The sequence below is a fragment of the Cebus imitator genome, unplaced genomic scaffold (genome assembly GCF_001604975.1).
Source record: "Cebus imitator isolate Cc_AM_T3 unplaced genomic scaffold, Cebus_imitator-1.0 Scaffold23, whole genome shotgun sequence".
In the NCBI taxonomy this organism is placed as follows: Eukaryota; Metazoa; Chordata; class Mammalia; order Primates; family Cebidae; genus Cebus; species Cebus imitator.
The window spans coordinates 7,088,701-7,107,068 of record NW_016107338.1 but is presented as its reverse complement, the minus strand read 5'-3'; the positions used below and the strand labels follow the sequence as shown (position 1 = coordinate 7,107,068).

Genomic DNA, 18,368 nt, shown 5'->3' with positions numbered 1-18,368 from the left:
CTTAGCAATTTGAAAACTTAATTTCAAACTAAATGATGTACAATGTCTGAAATTCTAAGGATATACTTAATGCTATTTACATGAAGTAAAGCGTTTGTCTACAGAGCTTCAAAATGGAGATACTTTAGAGAGGTGGATGAACAATTTTTACAATACAAAGTCTTGGCAAACTAGCTAGAGCAGGTGGGCTCTTTGGATTTTTTTCAATATATAGCCTTCCTATATTTATAATAATATTAAAATTATTTTCCCTGAAGAAAAAAATGCTCTGTGTTTCATACAGAAACTCATATATAACATTTTAAACCTAGATATTTCATTGATCATAAAATCAGCCAATATATATAGAGAAAATTTAAAATATCAGCAAATAGGTACGATGCTATTTGCTATTATGCTATAACCAGAACAGAAACTTCAGCAGTATAATTAATTAGGCATTTTGGGTTTAGTTGGAGCATTTACTTGAAAGTTCCCACCAGATCTGGAGTTGTTTTAAAACCCGTGCTTGAGAATATTTCAGGGTAAAAAATTTGTGGTAATTTGCCATTGACATTACTTTTATTTGAAATTGTTCCTTCGTAAGAGATATAGTATCATGAGTAACCCTGCCCTCTACTCTTGAACATACAAATGTGTTATTTATTTACATTCTATCATATACATTATTTATGGGAATTATGCTATAACTCTACAGGGCACATGGAATTTATCTTCAGGAGATAAGGGTGGCATCTCTGCCAGAAGTGGTATAGCCCTAAGTAGATAATAAGGATTACCCTCAGACTACAGATAAATATTATCTCTTATAGAGTCATTACATGTTTATATTTCATAGCTCCAGATGCAAATGCAGTTTGCCATTTTCATTTTAATTGTCATAGTTTTCTTGGCTCTAGCTTCTAACAAAGAGAAACAGCAATTTTACATTTTGAATTGATCTTGGTGATAAATTAATATGTTCAAGAAAAGGAAAGATATTCAGTGGCAGAATTATTTAACTCCTTCCTTTCTTTCAGCCTTCTTTTGCTACCCTTAATGTGTTCTAAAATTTTCTGAAGAATGTTGTTCATAAAGTTTTTAGCACTGTTTGTGTATTTGCAGCCTTGGCCTATTGTTTCATTATATTTTGGGATTTTATAAGCTGTGCTTAATAACAAAATAAGCAAGAAAACATCTGAGTTGTTATATCCTGTACTTCTTTGCACAAAGTAAGAGAGATGTAGAATATGCTTGTTCAGTGCACATCAAGTATATTGTTGGTGCTCAAATATTTTTTATTCTAATAATTATTCAAAGCCAGTAACAATCTGCATTTAAGTGAGTATAAACATTTTTATTGTGGAATTTGGAATTTGCAGCAATTCAATTTTATTTTCCAAATTACCCTGCCATTTCAATTAGGTGCATTGTTCTTCACTCTACTGTTGCGACATTCTAAAGGTTTGCTTGCCATCCTAATAGTGAGTTGTTTGAGTGTTTAATATTTATTGAGGGCATGTAAAGAACATGCCAATAGAAAAAGAGGAGAACAAAACATTGACAAATCAATTATGGGGCTTTTCTTTGCTCATAATATACTTTCAATATTCCAAATACTCTTTAACTGTTAGATAGTATGAATAGTCTCTAGAATAATCGCCTTGGGTGTGGCTGAAGAATGGCATTCTGATTAACTGGAATTCCTTAAAAAGTGCACAGTGCAACTCAGCATCCTACTTCTGGAATTCACAGTTGCTTTGGCTAGTCTCTTAGTTAAGTATCTTGAAATACAGAAAACTTGACCATTGTAGGAACCAGGAACTCAAACTGAATGTCAAGATGCTTTGAGAAAGTCCTCACTGATGATTTTACCCAAGATAAATAATCAAGGAAGGGAATAATATTTTCCCAATCTCCAAATTTAACATTGTCAGAGGACTTAAAGATGCAGACATTCTTGAGGAATGAGTGATACTTAAAACACAAAATGTAATAAAAAAATAAATAAATAAAAACATCAGAAGTGCTTCTAAAGAAACCATAGGGAAATTAGAAAATACCTGATTACTACTTATTAGTGGAAATCAGTGGTAAATATAAATTTCCATGATTTTTAAATTGGAAGAATAGTACCATGAGGTAGTAGAATAAAACAAGGCTATATCTTGGCTGAGTTTTTTTGTTTTTCCTTCTCATGTCCCAGTTGAGCTCTCTGGCTCAAGAGTTTAGAAGCAGAAAAGAGAAAACTTCAGAAACACTTGAGAACAAACAGTTAAGTGTAGCGATTGTAATTTTTAGTTACATATTCCTTCAGGAAAGTGGTGTCCTAATGAACTATATACAGGTTAGAGCCAGAGTATTCATATCTGAATCTAGACTTTGCTGTGAGATGGCAAGTCACTGCACCTGGTGGGCCTTAGTTTAATCATCTGTAAAATGGGGATAGTAATAGTACCTACATTATTGAGTTACTTTAAGAACTAAGTAAAAAGGCATCTAAAACATTAAAAGTAGTAAACTTCCAATAAGTATTTCATTACGTGATATTTTATCTTCTCGCTTGTATTCTGCCCAACCTTCAATAAATAACAGGAATTGGGTTTATGGAGGAAGGATTGGGTACTGGTTGATGGGGTGTTGTTTTATAGGGTATTTTATAATCATAGAATTTAAGAAAAATACCTTAATTCTTATTATGAGGAACCATTTTTATTCTGATTTCAGCATAGTGTAAAAGGAGATTGAACTCAGATACTTTGCTGAGATAGTATAGTGAATCACTGCAAACTTACTTCTAGGGTAAAATTCAAGTCACAGTATGTAAGGACGTTGTGCTAAGTACTTTTCCCCCATATTTCTAAGTACAAATGCTTCATGCTGAGGTCTGGTTGCTTACAGAATATTATCTACTTATACTCAGGATACAATGTTTTCTGAATTATTGGATTTCTTTTCTTTTCTTTTCTTCTTCTTCTTCTTCTTCTTTTTTTTTTTTTTTTTTTTTTTTTTTTTTTTTTTTTTTTTTTTTTTTTTTTTTTTTTTTTTTTTTTTTGCTAGGAACCTTGCCTGGAAATTTTGTGGTTTGAAGTTGTTTTATATAAGACACTTTTAAGTTTATTTTATCTTAATTTGTTTGCAGAACAAGGAGCACTGATACTAAGTTACAGATGTAAAATACACCACTAGGAAGCAAACAATCTTACAAAGAGGATTTTATAACATCAGGTATACTGGCATGTAATTTACTGATTCTTCTCCCACTGCTAAGTAGAAGTAAGAGAAAATGATCAAAGTTCAGCAGAAAACTCTCAAAAGATAAATGAGAAGTATGGTTTGAAGTATTTAGGTATACTTATTTGGAAATATAGTGATGTCAGTGAATTAGTGTTTTTTTTTTCAATCAAACATTTAACTCTATGAACTACAATTTATAGGTATGATTTTAGGAATAGAAACACATAGTGTCATGAAAGGCAGTAAATATAGTTTTATTAATAGCATGCCAGTTATACAATGGCATAGAAAAAGAAAACATTATTAAAACATAAATAAATACTTTCATTAAGATTTTTAGTGTATTAAAGCTTTATCTTCTTCATAAAATTTTTCTCTACAATAAACTGCTATGTAGAATTTGAACATTTAGGGCATTTGAATAATATCTATTACTTGCCAGTTTTGAGACTTTGGTAAAACTGATCATCATTTCTTGTCCATTGCCTTTGTCTTGTAATTATTCCTTTTCCTTGTTAGTTGTCTGAATGTACCACATGTAGAAATCTATATTATCTTCTTATACCACAGTGGGGTCACCATGGGATGGTGTTAACATTGATTGTCGAAGTTAAAGAATTGGGCAAAGTGTATCAGTGCTGTTTTGATTTAATCAGGAAAGCTTTTGGAATATTCTGACTGTTGTTTTACATCTGTAGAACTTTGCTTAGCATAGTTGACTCACTTTTAATTTACTGTATTGGGTAAATTAATTCAACTGTGCAGATTAATAAATTCCTGAAAATGTGAGAGTGGAAACCTAAAAGATACCAGGCTGTTGAAAACTAGGGTTTTAAGTAACACTGGGAAAGTGTTTTGTGGTATTCGGTCCTGGCTTCTTAGGGTCCCCGCCCACACTGCCTGCCAAAGCAGCCCAGCACCTGAGTATTGAGCGGAGAATGAAGAATGATGATTACAGGACACTGGGCAAAATCTTTAAAGGATAGCAGATTTAAAAAATATATCTCACAGTCAAGCTGCTTTAAATTCCATCACAATGTAATTAAAAATCATTTGATTCATTTTTTAATGTTCTTTTGCCTTATGCCTTATGTATATGATAGGTGTGTGTTGCAGTCTGTGTGTGTGTGAACCCATGTGCACACTCACATCTGAACTCAGGCTTTAGTGATTTCTGAAGCTTGAACAATCACCTGATAGAAAACTTTTCATTTAAAGATGAAATTACTCCTGGGAAAATTTTCACCAAAGGCAAGAAAGCACAAAAATTCTTTTCCTCCTCTCTACATGCCTCATTACACATAGATAGAGGATTCAATGTTTGAAAAATTATCATTTTTGTAGGTTTTATTTTTGGTACGTGAGAACTGGGAAATATGGAACTTGATTTAACAGATGCTATGTCCACCTTTACAAACTACCCACCGCTACTATCATATATGATTATATATATACATGTATATGTATATAGACACACAGGTATATTCGAAAGCAATTCACCAGAGTTGCTTAGCTGTTAAGGTCTTAGAAATCTGCCTCATTTGATGCCGAAGTATACACACTTATGCTCTGTGTAAAGATAGTGAGTGCAAGATGTAAGAGATGATTAGATGATCAAGATGCATTTCTAGATTAAAAGTCCGCTATGGCAAATATGTCAGGGCTGGAACTGTGAGAAGAGGCAGTGTGGTGTGTTGGTGAAAGCCACAGATTCTGGAGGGATGCTGGATTTCCATTGTCTTACTGCTAGTTTACCATCTGCCCTGAGTCACCAGAATTACCCTCCAGGCCTCTATTAAGTGCAGTCATAAGCACATTTTATCACAGCATTAAAAAAGGGCTCAAGAAGAACCCTGGCAGGCCTTACGGACTTGGCAAAGGTAAGCGAGTGAGGGAGGGGGCGAGAAGGAAATGAGCGAAAGGAGAGTTGGTAGAGAAAGTGGATAACCTGTGTGAGGAAGGCAACCTTTCAAAAAGTTGGCCCCTCTGCGGAAGATGAGGGTAGGCCACCATCAGGGAGTGCCTCAGGCACCTACCAGTCTTTTCCCAGAACGAGAAATTGCCTCTCTGCATTTTATCCACTTTCAGCAGGGCATAGTGTGGACTTAGAAAAGGTTTCTTTAAAGCATGCTATTTCACATCCATATCATTCCCCACAACATTTCAGCGTGGCCCCTGAATCCACAGCATGTGCGCACACTGACATATTAATTTGTGAATGTTTATGGCATTTCAAAATATCTAAATGCTCAAAAGGTAAGAGCAGTTTTTCTGTGTTTAAAAGAAAAAGGTAAAACAAAACATACAGCCTAAACTTGTTGTGGTTAAATGAATTTTGTTTAATGATTTCTAGGGACATTCATTTTTTTTTTAAGAAATCCACATAGCTTTTTTTCCAGAATTACCTGAATTTGAAGTTTAGTTGATGTAGCCCCAAGGGAGTATGTTTTGAGAGGAGCAGGCTGTCCCTAGGGCTCTAGCAAATTACACGTGCTCAATACAAGGTAGTTGAGTGGGTTGAATGATTATATGGTATGTTTTGGTTATTGAGCAGATACAAATGCAAGCCACCAAGCATTTCAATAAGAGTTTCAGTATGACAAGACTTTAAATACTCAGACATAAAATGCCTTCTCAGCATCCCCCATTCCCCAGCTTCAGGTACACACAAGTCAATGTGTATTGTTTCTCACAGCAGCTCCTGGGTCCCTTCTCTTCTCATTCCTCTGCATATGGATCTCTCTGGTCCCTTTCCTCGGATGGCATCATTGATTGAGGGGTGTATAAGAAATGATATTTGTTGAAGTCATGTGCCTTTAGGGATCCCGAGAAACACTGTTTAGACAGAGGGGAAAAGTCAAAGGGAGGAGGGATAATTAGATGCGGCTTCCCCAACAGTGTGGGATGGTGACATACAGCAATCCCATCCGCTGTGGTTTATGGAAGAGCACAGGTATGCACGTGTGCACATACGTATGGACACGGGCAAGCCTGCGAGTGTGAGTGTGCGTGTGTATTCCTGAGCGCCATGCACACTGGTGCCTTCCCCGTGCAGACCTAGAGATTGTCCTCACCTGGAGAGACTAAACTGTTCACTTTTGGAGACAAGCCAGCTCTTTCAGGCCACTAGAGATCGTTTACTAAAGACACCCTGGTGATTTGAGAGAGTAAATGTACCTCCCCAAAGAGAAAGCCACCTTTTAATAGGTACAGACTGACTTCGAATATTGAGCACTGTGATTATTTCGTCAGTCTCTCTACATAGCAGCTACTGACCCCTTCACAGTAAAACTGACCCCTTCATCAGACTCTCCATTATTCACCTTTTTGAATGGGACCAGTAGGGTAGAAGTTTTGATAAACAAAAAACAAACAAACAAAACCTCTTTATTTTTGATTTGAAAAAAAAAATGATTCTGACATCATACTACTGTGGTGAATGACTGGGAAGATGTGTTAAGATGCTTTGTATACTGTAAAGTGATTTATAAGTGTTAGCTATCAAATTAAACTTAACGAATCGGGGAGGAGAAAAACCACCTGTAAAAATCGTGTTATTCCAAGGTGAAAATAAGATCAGTTTGCATTCCCTGAGCACACACCAGCTGGGAGATAGGCTAAGGCATACCAAGCTGTGCACAAAGCCAGCTCAGGTTAACCATTCTTTCCTTAAGGTCTATAACCCGAATATACCTGTATGTAGATATCCCAGGGTTGATTTAGGTCAACTTGTGTTGTTACATTAAGAACTATAGAAGCTGCCACCTATTGAGTGCTTGCTGCATGCTTGATAGTTTATAGATGTTATGTCTGCAAGGGAGTCCTTTTTATCCCCATTTACAGATGAGGACATCAAGGTTTCAAGAGGTTATAACTTAATTAAGACCCTGTAAGTGGCACAATCAAGTCTCAAATAGGACTCTATCTAGCTTTAAATTTCCTTTCTTTTGACTATTATGCTACAATTGAATATTAATATATTTTTATAGTTGTGTCTGTTTGTGTAAATGCAAGTATGTGAGGTATATTTAAATTGTACAAGTCTTTGTTAGATATTTTGTGATGTTTCATATGGGAGAATACAGTATCAGGTGACAATTTATTAAAGATTCCTTATGTGTTACTTAAGTTATTCATTCATTCAAAAATATTTTGTATCTAATATGGACATTTTCGTAGGATGGAAGATATAAGGATGAATAAGATGTAGTCTAGGATTTCAAAACATTCATAGTGTAGAACTGTAGACAGGCACAACAGGTCATCACAAAGCAAAGAGTGAAAGGCTAGAAGTATGCATGAGGTGGTCCAAGCTCTCAGAGCAGCAAGGCCTCGCTCATCCAGGGGATGATGTGTATCAAGGAAGCTTCTCTTTTTTTTAAATTAGAAATACAATTTTTTTTTTTTTTTTTTTTTTTTTTGAGATGGAGTGTTGCCCTGTCGCCCAGGCTGGAGTCCAATGGCACAATCTTGGCTCACTGCAACCTCTGCCTTCTGGGTTCAAGCGATTCTCCTGCCTCAGCCTCCCATATAGCTAGAATTACAGGCATGAGCCACCACACGCAGCTAATATTTTGTATCTTTAGTAGAGACAGGGTTTCACCATGTTGGTCAGGCTGGTCTCGAACTCCTGATCTTGTGATCGACCCGCCTCGGCCTCCCAACGTGCTGGGGTTACAGGTGTGAGCCACTGTGCCCAGCCACAGGGAAGGTTTTCTAGGTGTTGTGGTATCTGAGCTGGGCCTTACCCAGTAGGAAGGAGATAATCAGGGGCTGGGGTCAGGCAGGACAGAGCAAGACACTGCAGGCAGAGGAGAAGGATGAGCATGGGCCTGGAGCAATAAGCAGCAGAGTATCTGTCAGAAATCATGTGCAATTGGGTGTTACAGGAGCAAAAGAAACAAGAGAGGAATGGTCCCTGGGATAGATTATAAAGGGCTTTGTATACCAGGGTAAGGACCTCAGATTGTATTCTGTAGGCAGCAAGGAGCAGTCTGTTCATTCAACAAATGTTTCCTAAGTGTCAGCCAACTGCAGGGCACTGTGATTGATAGTCAGGATGCAATGGTGAGCAAAACTGACACCATGTCTGACCTCACAGAGCTTATGATCTGATGGAATGGAACTCTTTTAAAACTTGGGAGTGATGAGGGCCTTAACAAGAACAGCAGTCACGAATATGGAATGGGGAGATTTATTTCAGAATGATTTGGGGGTCAAAAATAGACAAGATCTGGTGACTGATTGAATGGGGAGGGGGGAGGGAGAGAGAGAGAGAGCACATGAATGACTCTCAGGTTTATACCACAGATGGACAATGTGATACTTTGTGATACATGGACATGGAATAAAAAAGAATGAGTACAAGGTTTGGTGGAGACATGGAGAGTTTAGCTTTGGACTTGTTGAGTTGAAACAAGTCCACTTTCGGACTTCTTGAGATAGATGTCTTTGCACGGAGATGGTTTTGCAGGTAGTTGGACATAAAAGTCTAAAGACCAAAGAAGAGATTCAGACACACACATTTGGTAGCATATAGGAAATCAAGCCACTGTGGAGGGAGGAATTATCCAAAGAAGACCTGGACAGTGGTAAGAGGACCTGATGTCTGTCCAAATTTAAGGCATAGATTGAAAAAGAGCGAATAATAGAAGAAAAAAAGGTCACCAGTGGGTAACTTTATTCAGGAAGGCAAGATAGTTTTTGAAGTTGCAGTCTGTTGGTGGGAATGTTGGTGGCACAGTGACTAATGAACGATTCAGATTCATTCCCTAAACACTCGGTGCCTGCTGAACGTGAGCCATGCATTGTGCTGAGGTAGGAAAGGAGAAGACAGAGAAGATTAAGATACCACCCTCACTCCTGGAGGACCCTGCAGTCAGGGGAGGTCATTGCTTCTATTTTACTACCAGATGCCAGTACGATTGCCTTAGAGATTGAAAATTCCATACATTGAATCACAAAGAACCCCCAAAGAACTTATTTTAAAGTGTTCTTAAGAAATGATAGAAGGAAATGGGAGTGTTCAAGCTGTCAAAGAGAGAAGATACGGCGAGAATCATAGCTTGCTTCAAATATTTCAAATGGCTGTCTGTTGGGGCTCTAGAACTGGAAAAACCATGAGGAAAAATTGAATTAGTTTATATATTATGTATCAATCAAAAAGAAATTAATGATGGAATGAACTTTCTAGCTGTCTGCCTCCATTCATGACAACAGAAATAGTGTCTGGAGGACATTGGCTGCCAATGGCAAGTTCGAGTGCAGAGTCAATGACCTTTCAGGCCTTTCCAGCAATATTTTGTTGTTTTGTTGCCGTTGTGTCTAGCCCTGTGAACATCTTCTAGAGCAGTGGTTCTCAAATTTTGAGAGAATGGCATACCTGTTTGAGAATCTGGTAAAAAGTTTGAATCCTACCCCTTGGAAAAAATATGCAAGTATGCACGTAAACCCAAATATTGTTCCAACAAGACCCCCCTAAAGTCTTTCATAGGAGATTCTGGACCTCAGGTTAAGACCTCTTGTCTTAATGGATTTCCAGTAAGTAAGAACACAACCATTGCTTTCTCTGAAATTATATACATTGAAGAAAAAAGCCTCTTTGGGACTTAATTTAAAACCATGACTAAGGTTTTTTATTAATCTAATGCCATGCATTCTTGATTTTATGCTGTCAGTCTTACATTACAAGTGGCCCCAAGCAACTCGCAACTTCACAGATATAGATACATAATCAGATGCACATATTTTATTTTAAAAGTAATAATGATGTTTGGTGTAACCACATATAGTTACAGAGATATGTTACTGTAACTGAGCTTCTCTGTAGATGGATTTGGGCGGAGTTTGTTCTGATTAGGGCTGTCTTACATATTTATACTGGAAGAGTTCATGAGCTATTTCTGATACTGAGACTTTAATCATGCTTAATGAACTGAACTAAGCATAATTCTCATTCTGTTTTGGTAACTTTGTGGATTTCTTCTAATGCTCAGTTTCATGTAACTACATCATTCTTAAAATGCTAATACACAAAATGCTAATTCAAGAAAGGACCACAAAAGTTAGATTTCTCTTCAGAGAAGTGCATTCAGTATTCACAGGCCTTCCGGAAGAGCAAGGCTTTGAGAAGGATGATATTAGGTGGAAAATATTGGCTCCTACCTTTGGTGAACACACAAATTTAAACATATAGGTTGCACAAAATTTGGATAAACTGAGGTGGAATCCAACATTTCTTGCATGAATTCCTGTATAATGTGGCAATAGCTGTGAGAAAAGAGGAGCCCAGCATCTAAGGCCCAACACAATGAAAATGCAATGAATCGGAATGCCTCACAGATCATAGTGGAATCAGAATTTCCAGCAAGGAAAATCTTTTCATGGTGAATTAAGTGGTGGATGAAGAAAAATGGTGATGAAAAAAGGTAGGCACAGATCACAAACACTGGGCTCAGGGCTCACTGCTGAAGATTTAAGAACCTTAGCAAAAGCTATGCAGAATAGAATGTGGAAAATTGAATTTACTAAACAATTAAGCATTGAATTAATCTACATCCTGCACAGTAGAAAAGTGGGGGAGGGAGCAGAGCAAAGCTGAATAAATCAGTGGAGCTCATTAAAAGATAGTGAATATATCAGGTCTGTTGTAGCATAAAGGAGGACAGTTTCCTGTATAACAAGGAATAATTCTTTGGTTCTAAGTCACCTTTTGGAGTCCTAGTCTTAATCAGATTAACAAACATGCTTCTGATGAGGTTGGTCTGTGGCTCTGTATTTTAGCTTGTTATCGCTAGCTTTTCTATTAATTACCAGTCAGATCACCAGTCAACAATAGTAGTGAGGGACAACATAAATAAAATGAGAGTGCCCAGGAGATGTCACTCGCAGGATCTCATGCATCCTGAAACTCCCACGGGTTCCTGCAGCCTCCCACATGCCTTGCTGGTCTTTTGTTCAATTACAGTTAATGCAATAGTTTGCCATTTTCTCTTTCTAATTATATTTTCAAGTGGGATTTGTAGCACATAGAAAAACATCCTTTTACATGTCGAGGCACCGGGGTTTTGTGCCTGGCATTGTCTGTCCCCTGGGTGCTGTACCATTCTTTCTGCAGATCTCTGAATAAACAAGTCCCCCTTTTAGAGCTGCAGTTGTACAAACTGAAAATTTATGCATTAACTGTTTGCATTCTGAGCGTGTGTTCCAGATTACGTCTTACAGCATTCTTCTGGTATGCTGCAGAATGCGTGTTTGCAAAAAGCATTTCTTTCACAGTTCACATGTCTTTCAATCACCGAATCAGCAGATCAATTAGCACTGTTTTTGAGAATATGCATAATGCGTGAGTCAAACATACAAATGGCATATCTCTCTATAACTTTATTTTCATTTTTCAGGCTGCATTCATCTTCTGGCCAAGATTATAGAATAAGCGACAGTGATGCATCCTGTTCAGGAACAGTGACTCTTTCCCTTTGATTCCTATACAGCCCGCCTCTTAGATGGGATCTTTACTTTTCTCTCCCTGGGTGTCTGAGACATTTTGATCTCCTCAGCCCTTCTTATCTTCTCCAGGATAGGAAAATACTTTTCTAGAAATAAGCAAAGAGCTCTTTGATTTCACTACCCATGCTTAAACATATTGGAAGGGTCAGCAAACTCTACTACTATATGGTCATGAAGCGTGACCTTATATGATTGAGATGATGTATACATATTTTACGTACAAGATCATCCTGCTTTCCCACTAATAATCTTGAAGACAAATATCACTTCCTGGCCAAAGACCAGCTTTGTATTTTGCATCATTCCTACTGTGCAGGATGACCAGTGACTCATGAGGCTGTTTTTGAAAGCTAGCACCAAAAGCTAATTAAAATCTTTTCTGGTGATAAAGGGAGATTTGGGAGAAGTGTCGCCATGATTGTTTTCCTCAAGAATTTAATTTACAGCCAGTTTTTCCTATCTGAATGTTACTTTCGAATGCACCCAGTGATAAGAAGCAACATCTGTTTTCCGTTCAATAGTACAAGAAGGCTCTGCATGGGGCTGAGTGTACACAGTCCATGTGAATCTATTGTTATTCTCATTTCTTTTTTGTCCCCATGCCTGGTCCATTTGCCATGTACCATCCGGCAAACAGCTGACACATACTAGCTATTATGGACCCGGGCCTAATTATGAGGTCTTAAAAGCTCTGCCATGTTTGTCTTCTAGGATGAATCAGAGGCCTCGATAAAACCACAGTGTTACAGACCACCGTTTTCATTTTGCATTTCCAGAGTAGCAGACTGTTGTGCCAGAGGGTTTGTTGATGTTAAAAACATAGTCAGAATCAGTGGTGGCATTTTGTTTCCCTCTTCGCCTGGAATGTTTTTGTTTTCCTTAGTAATAAAGCATGCAATTACTTACAGAATAACTATTTGTAGATATTATTTTAGCTTGGAAGCAGAAACTGGCAAATTACAAATGTACCAATGCAGCCCTGAGCTGGAACCATGGTTGAAGGGAGATGGGAAAAGTGGCATGGTTATGCGCTCCAGGCCTCCATGGCTTTGTCATTATGCCATGGGATCCTTGCCAATAAAGGTTCACAGATGCCTCTTATTTGGGTTTCTGATTTGTGCCCCCACAGCCCTCTTGGAACAGAGATCATGATGACACAGCATCTACCCGTTCAGGAGGAACCCCTGGCCCTTCCAGCGGTGGCCACACGTCACACAGTGGGGACAACAGCAGTGAGCAAGGTAGGAGAGATGCTATTCTCTTTTGCTACTTGTTTCATTTTTAAGGATTAAAAAATCAGAACTGTCTAGTGAGTTACTATGTATACTATACAGTTTTCCTAGAGGATAAGCCTCCTTTAGCTTGTGAATCAGCTCATCTTATTTTATTCTCCGACCCTGTTTTCTTCTGTGCCATTCCAGCTGCCTAACTGCCTGTCACCTGGCCAGCTTCGTAAAACAGAGTCAGTGAATTGACTGAGGGCAAGATTAGGGAAGTAGCTTAGAAGTTTGAATGTGAATAAATAGTACGCCACTAATACCCTGCTATACAAATAAAAAGTATTACTACTGCTTGCCCTCAGAGGCTTTTCAAGAGCTCATGAAGAAACACCCACTAGGATTCTGAGTTAACGATGTCTTAAGATGCTTCTAAGGCCGTGGGCCTTTCAGTAGCACATGCTGGGCTTCCCTCTCCACTGGGTTGAAGCCATTTTTTTCTGGTTTTATTTATCTGAACCTTTTAACTGCTTGGCTTCATTGCAAAGCCAGACTAAATAAAATTTAGGAAGAAATGAAAAGATAACAGATTAATTTAATTTGTGTTGTCCTGTGAATGCACATACCTGTGTGTATGTGGGTGTCCATGGATGTGCATGTTTGACTATAACTAGTAGGAAATAAAGTTTAAACATCAAGCTAATCTTTAGCAAAAGGGCGAATGAGTATTCAAATGCCTGTACTGCTTTTCATGAGATCCCACTGTGGTGGATTTTGTGTTCCATTAATGCAATTAAAGTTTAAAGGAGAATTCTTTATCTGAATATAAAAAGGCTGTTTTATTGAAGTTGACTCTGAGCCCACAGTAGGTACATACTTTAAAATCTGGTTTTATGATCGTGTTTCGCTGCAGTGCTGTTAGGCAACAAAGAAATTTTGTTGTCTAACTTAGTTGGGCTCTACCAATTAAAATTGCAAAGTCTACAATGAATTTAGAATGATTAATTTGAAAACAAAAACAGGACAGTTAATTTTTTTTTTTAGACACATGTATGCTATTTGTACCGGGAATAACTTCTACAAATATAATTTTAAACATTTGAAACATTTTATTGTTCAAAGAAAAGTTGCTGACTTCATCGCAACTATAAGCCTAGTAAAAACGGAGCCCAGAATAGTAAACTGGTTCAGAGCTGAGGCAGAAACAGGTAACCTCTGACCTCTGACTTTTACTGGAAAATGATATGCAGCATAAATCCAAGGGGCCTTTTTTCTTTCAAGTGTGTGTATGTATGTGTTATGGTGTTGCCGTTCACAGCGCTATAGTTAAGATGGTGTCAGCACTTTCAATATAAAGCCCTACTTTCATAACTCTACTGACACTATGAGTTTTCAAAAAGGTGTAAATGGAATCTAAATTCTTTTTCCTGTAGCCCAAAATTGCTACATGGGGTCACAGCCTAGTGTTTGGCTTCTTTTTCTTTTTCATTTCTTGCTTTTCAAAACTTATATCATCTGAGAATAGGTATAGATCAGCTGTTGCATTGAAGGCTTGCAAACTGCTGAAATGCACTTGAATTTAAAACTGTAATGCATCAGTTTTCTCAAACATAATATGATAAGAGGATTTTCAGATAGCAAATGCCCAATACCAGTTCTTCCCCTCTGACACGCTGTAGCAAGTAATTAGGAATGTTGTATGATGCCTGTTCCTTCAACAAGTGTTCTCCAAAGGCCTATTTAATAATTTGATTGTAACTAAGAACTCTATATTCTTCATATTACTAACTTTCCACTTAGAATGTTTCTTTCTATATTTTTTCTTTTTATATTTGAGTCCAACACCTAGTTGTTTTTAAGACATTTTCAGGTAAATTATCTTATTTGAATGATCTCAGCTGAATCATTTTTAAAAATCCTGGGTAGCAGATTAAGTAGGTGGAGCCCCATTTGACAGATGAGAAGAATAAGGGCATGGAGAAGCTGAATGATTTGGTGAGGTCCCAGTGGAGCGTCAGACCTAAACTTCCAGTTTCCCAATGACTAAAATAAGCTTCTTCTCATCAGACCCTCTTTCCTCATCTCTACCAAAAAACTACAGTCAATAACTTCCACTGTCATCAAATAGAAACGTTCCGTGCTGGTTTCCCCTACCCCACCTTTCTGTGCTTGCTAACAGAGGCTGCTGGGAACCCCACCTTCAGTCTTATTTGTCCTTCCTTGTAGGTTTTCCTTGGCGGTTGAATTTATTTCTGCTAAATGCAGAATGATGCCTGAAAGTGTTGCTGCAACAACTTATGCACATTTCCATGCCAACCATGACCCTTCTAAACCTTTTTTTCATCCCTGAGACCTGCAGAGTTTGGTCTTTGTGCAGCATTCAGATTAACTGTGCACAGTGGCTTTTCCATGTTTTCCCTGTTTGCCTTTTCTGGCAGGCATGGAAGTGTAAGCTGTGCCAGCATTTGGCCTGTAGTACATGTCCTAAATAGTTATTTACACAGTTTGAGTCCATTTTAGTCAACTGGGTAAATAACAGCCCTCTTCGAAAGATTTATAAATCCATAAATATGTCTTTATACATACCCAATAGACAGAAATAACTCAATCTGCCAAGAACATATCCAAAGAGGTGTTTCCCCCACAGACAGGAGTAATATATATTTTAAAACTTTCTCTGCTGTATTATTTGTACTGCATTTCTTTCTTCCTCATTCCTTTTCCATTTTTACCACTTCATTATGGTACCTGTGTCACAAAAAGAAAATGAAAAAAAAAAAAAAAAAAAAAAAAAAAAAAAAAAGAAAGAAAAGAAAAGAGAAGTAAAAAGAAATCCCTTAGGCTTTAGTCCCTGTTAAATAACCTTATCTGCTGCACAGTGGAGGCATGTAACAGGCTATATATATCTTAACTGAGTCCTCTTCTTTTGAACTTTCAAAGTAAATAAAATGAAATAAGTTATGCAGGAAATTTTAAATTTTCCAACAGATTTCAAAATGTAAGAATTTCTGGTTAGAGTTCCAGCAATTTGGGGAATTTTGAGTGCCTGATAATTTGCTGAATTAGTAGCTGTTGTGATTACTGAAAGAGTTTTAGTACACATTTTTACCTAAACATTAAAAAAAAAGAAATACAAAAGCCATGACTGGCCACAGTGGCTCACACCTGTAATCCCAGACTTTGGGAGGTGGAGGCGGGTGGATCACAAAGTCTGGAGTTTGAGACCAGCCTGGCCGACATGGTGAAACCTCATCTCTATTAAAGATACAAAACTTAGCTTGGTGCTGTGGTAAGCCCCTGTAATCCCAGCTACTTGGGAGGCTGAGGCAGGAGAATCGCTTGATCCTGGAAGGTGGAGATTGCAGTGAGCCAAGGCTGTGCCACAGCACTCCGGTTTGGGTGACAGAGCAAGACTCCATCTCCAAACAAAGAAAAAAAGAAAAAAGAAAATCCAATCGTGGGCATTCTAAAGAGAATGTACGTAAGATATGTAATTAAGAAAATACCAAAGATATTTTGTGAAATAAATTCTAAAGGTATTTATTTCATTCAGGGATTTAATGTTTATTCATGATTTACACAGTATGTCTTTTCCTCAATTCAAATTATCATGACAACTTTTTTTATGATATCTACTTCCATTCAATATTAATACTTGTGGCCCTTGCAGGAGATTGATTCTTTAATAGTAAAGTCCTTTTCAATTGGCATTTAAGAGGGAAAGCCTCACATCTGTGTTTGGTTGGGGATTCTGTTGCTGTTGCTACAACACTGATTTTGTTTACTCTTTAACTTCCTCAAAGCACTTCCAAAGATACCAGATTGAATCCTTATTTTATCCCTGGCAATTATTTGCTTTGTTTTCCCATTTCACAGAAGAAAGAGGTAATAGCTCAGAAATATTGAAGAGTGAGTAACTGTCAAAGTCAGCTTCAAGATCTTGGTCTCTTGGCTTTAGAACTGCTTTAGGGTGGGGTGTCTGTTTCCAGGGCGGCCAAGTAGTGTCTCATAATAGGAGGTACATGATGGCAGAGATGTGTGGCTTTCATGTGTCTTTTGCATCCTACTGTGCATGGCTGCCCACCTGACCATAATCAGGGCCCACTCTGGGAACTGTGTGATTTGCAGTAGGGGAGCTTCAGGCAAATTGGGTCCCTCTTCCACCTAGATTTTTACTGCTCCTCCAGAGGCCTGCCGCAGCCACTCTATGCCTCTTAAGCAGTTTCAGCTACGATTGACCACATTTTTGAGTTTGGACAGGTCTGTCTTTTTGCTTTAAAGTTAAGAGAGGTAAACAAATGATGGTAAAAGATAGCAAAATAGGATATGAAGGGCCATCAGTCAGTGTAGATATTTCTATCCCCTCACTTTTTGGGTGAGGTCATGGAGGCTCAGAGCGATAAGGAGACTTGTCAAAGGCACTGGTTGGTGCTCCAGTTGGGACTTGAACCCATGCAGTCTGACTCTAGAGCCCAAGATCCTAACTGTGATGTCCTATTTGATACACTGCTTTCCTGGAGAAACAGACCATTTGACAGACATTCTTTCTGTTACCAGTTTGACAATTCTTTCCCCAGTTGTCTGTACTGAACCTGGTGCTGTGCTCCCTAATGGTGACCTAGCTATGAATACGACAGAATTGCCTTAGACTCAGAGGGGTAAAGTTCTGCTGAGGAGGGAGAACGTAGTTTTGCATGCAGAGTGGAATGATGAATGAAGTATTTACAAAGGGAGCATGATGACTGATATGATTCACTGGTATTATGTATTAAGAGCCTATATCATTTCACTCATTCGAAGACTTAGTGAATTAAGAATAGAAGCATGGGAACAAGTAAGGATGTTGCTCTTGCAGAACATTTTCCACTTAAAGCTCATCATATTTTCCTCTTTTGTGAGGATCAAGAAAAAGTATTTTTCTACATGGAAATTTGATGTGAAACATTTTAACCCTAAAAGCTTTTAATGATTGCTGGAATCTCTAAAACCCACTTATGAACTTCTCCTTTAGGGGGCAGGTCTCAGAAAAACAATAGTACCACTTAAAAAAAAGAAAGAAAGAAAGAAAGGCAAAGCCAGCATGCCAGCATGTTTCTTTAAAGAAAAATAATTGCAAAACACTGCATTTCTCTATCATAGTGTATCCATAGTTCCAGTGCCTCCCACTGCCCCATCCCCCTCCACACCAGCTTTTGTATAAGTCCAGGCAACCTATAGGCAGAAGGCAATTCCATTTATTATTGAGGGGAATCTCAAGGCAGTTGTTCCAGACCTGTGAAGCCAGCAGGCAGAGCAGTCTGAGAGGGGGTGGGGAGCACCGAGTAAGGGAGGTGGGGAAGGGCCACATTATGTTCCAGATGACTGAGCAACGATTTATATACCACTCGCCTTTTTTACATGAAGAAGAAAAGTAATAACAGTCCAAAC

The 18,368-nt window shown here is 38.0% G+C and overlaps 1 protein-coding gene across 4 annotated transcripts in view; it reads left to right on the top strand.

The window, feature by feature from the left end:
- MEIS1 (Meis homeobox 1) overlaps positions 1–18,368 on the top strand; it is a 140,400-nt gene that overhangs the window by 16,780 nt on the left and 105,252 nt on the right. For all 4 annotated transcript variants that reach the window (XM_017522123.2, XM_017522125.2, XM_037736166.1 and 1 more), the window contains one exon: positions 12,854–12,965. In XM_017522123.2, the coding sequence (XP_017377612.1) occupies positions 12,854–12,965 (112 nt within the window). The remainder of the gene's footprint in view (positions 1–12,853; positions 12,966–18,368) is intronic.